The sequence below is a fragment of the Camellia sinensis genome, chromosome 10 (genome assembly GCF_055761805.1).
Source record: "Camellia sinensis isolate YWXY chromosome 10, ASM5576180v1, whole genome shotgun sequence".
Classification (NCBI taxonomy): Eukaryota; Viridiplantae; Streptophyta; class Magnoliopsida; order Ericales; family Theaceae; genus Camellia; species Camellia sinensis.
The window spans coordinates 175,704,279-175,709,165 of record NC_138970.1 but is presented as its reverse complement, the minus strand read 5'-3'; the positions used below and the strand labels follow the sequence as shown (position 1 = coordinate 175,709,165).

General features: G+C 34.0%; 1 protein-coding gene across 1 annotated transcript; it reads left to right on the top strand.

Moving 5' to 3' along the window:
- The first annotated feature begins 2,489 nt into the window (after positions 1-2,489).
- LOC145800895 (uncharacterized) lies at positions 2,490-3,248 on the top strand. Its single transcript, XM_082890647.1, has one exon. The coding sequence runs from the start codon at positions 2,490-2,492 to the stop codon at positions 3,246-3,248; it is 759 nt and encodes a 252-aa protein (XP_082746773.1).
- Positions 3,249-4,887: the final 1,639 nt, after the last annotated feature.

Sequence of the window (4,887 nt, the reverse complement as noted above, 5' to 3'; positions counted from 1 at the left end):
GCATCCACCACCACCAACTCACTATAACAATATAAAATTAAAAAATAATAAGTTTTCAAATTAACATTATACATATCAAAAAACTTGTTTTACGTTTAATACTTAAATTTTTATCAAATAACTTTTCAGTTTAAAAAATTTAGTATTCAGTTTTCATTATCAACCAACCTTTTAACTTACAAAATTTAGCACTCAATTTTTAGTACTTAATATTTTATTTTTTATTTTTTATTTTCAATTTTTAGTTTTATCAAACATCACCTAAGGCGCTAACTAACCTATTGTTAATTAAGATAATTAATGATTGACAATAATATAAAGGATAAAATACATTTATAATCCTTAAAGTATGCATTTTTGTCACTTTGGTCTTTCAAGTTTCAATTTTGTTAATTTCATTTTTAAAATTTTCAATTTGAGTTAATTTGGTCCAATTTTAAATAGACTGTCTAAATCCTTAACATAATGGTAATAAAATATACACGTGGCCCTTAAATTAAGGAAATATCATTTTGCCCTTAAACTATCATGCATTTTTCAATTTGACCCTGATACTTCCGTTAATTTCAATTTAATTCCTGAACTTTCAAAAATTGATCAATTTAACCCCTGCCATCACATTCCATCTACAATTGGACAGAATGTGATGAGTTGTCCCCTTGAACTATCTTTTGGAGGGAATGTAAGAGGGCTTTGCTTACAAAATAAATTGGTGTGATGGACAGTTGAACTAGGGCTTTGTTGGGATTAAAATCGGTTTTAGGGTTTTCAAATTCCTTAAACGAAATCGAAAGCAAAGTTCGTCATTGAACGAAGGGCACGAACTAACATTGAATCATGAGTTGGGTTCGAAGAGTGAAGGATGGCAAGCAAAGGAATCGACCAACTATTCATGGTATTTACTGTTAATATTTGTTTATTTTTGAAGCTAATGATTATGAAAAATCAATTTCTGATATAATACTAATTTGTTTTGGCATTTTTTAGAATAAATCTTTGTCTATTTGTCTTTGAAAATGATTTGTTTAATCGGAATTGTTTTACTTGAATAGTGTAATACTTGATTAGTGTATTAGTTTAATCAGTCCTTAAAAGAAACTAATTTTTTATGTAATACTTTTTAAAAATCAATTTACCATGAATACAGACAAATATTTTTTGACTTAATGTATTCATATATGGATTTGTTAAATTGGAACTGTCTTATGGTAATAGTAGTTTAATACTAATTGTATTTATTTATTAGTATAATTAGTCCATAATAGCATATTTTTTCATTTAAAAAATGCAAAAAAAAAAAAGGATCTTCTTATTTCATAATCAAAATGCATCATGGGGGTTTGGTTAGTTATTATCCTCGGAGTGTTTATAGTGGTGGATTTATCAATTACTTTGACTTTTGTAATTCTGATGAAATATCACTTGTGGAGTTGGATAATATAGCCAAGGAAGTAGGTTGCAGTGGATGTAACATTTATTACTATAAGGTTAATTATTGTGCTGGGTTAGAGTTGATTAACACTGATCAAGATGTAATGAGGTTGGAGACACTTGTGGATAGAAACAGAGTAGTAGAGGTTTATGTAGGCTGTTTTGGAATAGATGATGTTATAGGTGCCCAAGTTAATCAAGTAGGGTCAAGTGCAAAAAGAAGTCAGAGAAAGGGAGTACTTGTAGATATATAGTAGTAGAAGAGGAAGATAGTGATGATGATCCTAATCCGTCAGACTTTTCCTCATCTGATGAGTCTGAGAAATATGAGGACAGTGACTATGGATTTTCTAATGATAATGCATTGTATGAGGCAAACATTGACAAAGATCTAGAGTTTGCTGGTGTACGAAGTAGTAAGAATGTAATGGCTGAGGCAGTTGATGAGCTAGAATGCCTTGGAAGCTCCTTTGATGAGCTAAGAAGTATTGATAGCTCATCTAATGAAGGAGGTAGTTCTCATAGGAGGAAATACCCTATTTTTAATGTTGACTCTGATAGGCACAATCATCAATTCAAACTTGGTATGGAGTTTAAGAGTCATGATATGTTTAGGGATGCTGTGAAAGAGTATGCAATTAAGTGGGACAAACATATAACATTTACCGAGAGTGACAAACAAAAGGTTAGGGTAGAGTGCAAAGTTGGTTATCCTTGGGTTTTTTATGCTTCATATGTAAAAAGTGATGGGTTGTATAGGATCAAAACACTTGTTGATCAGCACACTTATAATAGGTCATTTGATGTGGCACATGTGACTTCCAAGTGGATTGTGAAGAGGTACTTTGAAAGAATTAGGTTAAATCCTACATGGCCAATTCAGTCATTGGCAAACACTATTTCAAGTGAGCACGATGTCAAGGTTGACTTACAAAAAGTGAGAAGGGCAAGAAAGAAGGTGTTGACACTGGTAGATGGTTACTGCAGCTCAACAATTTGTAATATTAAGGAGTTAAATTGAGGAGATTAGGAATACCAATCTTGAGACAACGGTGTGCATGAAGGTGAAACAAATTCCAAAGGTTAATGAAGGGAGTAATCCAAGGATTAATGATGGGAGCAATGCAGAATCAAAGTTCAAAAGGTTGTACTTGTGTTGGGGTTCATTAAAGAAAGCTTTTATGAATGCTTGTATGCCAGTGATAGGAGTTGATGGATGCTATTTGAAGGGGCCACATTGTGGTATTCTCTTGAGTGTTATTGGGATAGATGCCAACAATTGCATAGTTCCATTTGCCTATGCAATTGTTGAGAAAGAGAAGAAGAAAACATGGTTGTGGTTTCTAGAGCTGCTAGGACATGATCTAAATATTGTAAACTCTCATTGTTATACCTTCATGAGTGATAAACAAAAGGGTTTGATTGATGCAGTGGCTGAGTTGTTCCCAAATGCTTCACACAGGTATCGTGTGAGGCATTTGTACAACAATTTTAAGGGTGAACACAAGGGGTTGGTGCTAAAAGAGCTGTTGTGGAAGGTTGCTAGGGCAACAACTACTCCTGCACTTACCAAAGTGATGGAAGAGATTAAAGAAGTTAATTGTAAGGCATATGCGTCGTTAGTAGAAAGACCACCAATTCATTGGAATAAGAGCCACTTCAACACTTTTCCAAAGTGTGACATTTTACTAAACAATCTATGTGAGTGCTTCAATTCAACCATCTTGGAAGCTAGGAGTAAACCTGTGGTTATAATATTGGAGAAGATTAGGTTGTTGTTGATGGAAACAGTTCAAAAAAGAAGAGATGCAATGTAAAGGCACAATGGTCTTATATGTCCTAAGATTCAAAATCTATTGGAGAAAATGAAAGTGGATGCAGTTGGATGGATTCCTAGATGGAATGACAATGAGCAATTTGAGGTTGTAAGGCCATATGGTGAGCAATGCAAGGTGGATTTGCAAGCTTAGAGTTGTGGCTATAGGAAGTGGGATCTGTCAGGCATTCCATGTGCCTATGTTGTGGCTGCTGCAAATTACTTAGGTCAAGAACAAGAAAAATATGTTCATTAGTACTACAAGGTTGAGACTTATTTGAAGATCTATGACAACATGTTGAGTCCTATTAACGGTGGAGAAATGTGGCTAACAACTAAGTATGCAAAGGTGCTGCCACCTGATGTGAAAAAGAGAGCTGGGAGGCCTAAACAACATAAAAGAAAAGAGATTTAAGCACGAACTGAAAACACAAAACTAGAAAGGAAGGGCACTAAACTGACTTATAATAAATGTGGGAAGATGGGACACAACAGGAGAAGTTGTAAGGTGAAATGCAGATTCGACTACGTGTAAGAAAGCCAACTTGAAGGGAGTCAACCTCAGGGGAGCCAAATTGAACATAGTCAACCTCAGAGTCAATTAACTGCAGAAGGACCTGAGGTCAGGCCACACAGCAGACAGAAGAAATTGGCTGTAAGTGTTCTTCTTCTTTTTCTTCTTTTTTTTCTCCTTCTTCTTCTTCTTCTTCTTCTTCTTTAAATACTAACTTAACTATCATATATTTGATTGTGTTTAATTGTGGATAATTCAATCTGATTGCAGGTTAAAATAAGAGTAGAACAAGAAAGTCACTCAACTCTATCTCTAATGAGTTCAATGAACACACTGAAGGAGGGTCAAATGATGTGGAGAGGCAAGCAAGTGTACAATGCTGGTGGCCTTAAAACAACATCCACTAGACAGAAAAAAGGAGAACTTATAGATTGAATCCACTGCATGGAAGAAGGAAGCACCACTGCACAAAAGCTTAAAGGTTTTTTTTTGGATAAAAGAATGAAGCATCCACATCACTTTGTCATTGGGGCTTTTTGTACATTTAATGGTTTTTTGTTTGGAATGGTTGCCCTTAACTTCTTAACTATGTAAAGGTAGTATTTTGGTTGTCACAAACAATTTTGTGTTTTGCAAACTTGAATGACAAATTTATGAATGTTGGTTTTGTGCGTGATGCTTTATTTTATGGATGCTACTCTTGATTTGTATGTAAATTTAGCTTGTGTTGGTTTTGGTTTCCATTTGATTGACGGATGCCATTTCATGCCAATTCAGTAAGTCTTGGATGGATGCAATTTATCAATGATGCCAGTTGTGTGTTTTGAAGATTTCAATGAGCAATTATGTGTGTCAATTGTGTGTTTATTCATTGGTTGCCATTTAATGGATGGATGCAATTTGAAGGGTCCATTCTAAGAGGCCACAAATTATGATTTTGTATTTTATTTTTTGACTTAATGGTGACATTATTATTATTATTATTTTAAATGATAATGCTCTGCTTTTGCAAGGGTGACCACAAATTGTTTTTTAAGGGACAAACAAATGGTGTCATGCTCTATTTTTTTCCAGAGTACAACCTTAACACAAAAAATGAAATTTTCATTCAAAATTATTCACTCAT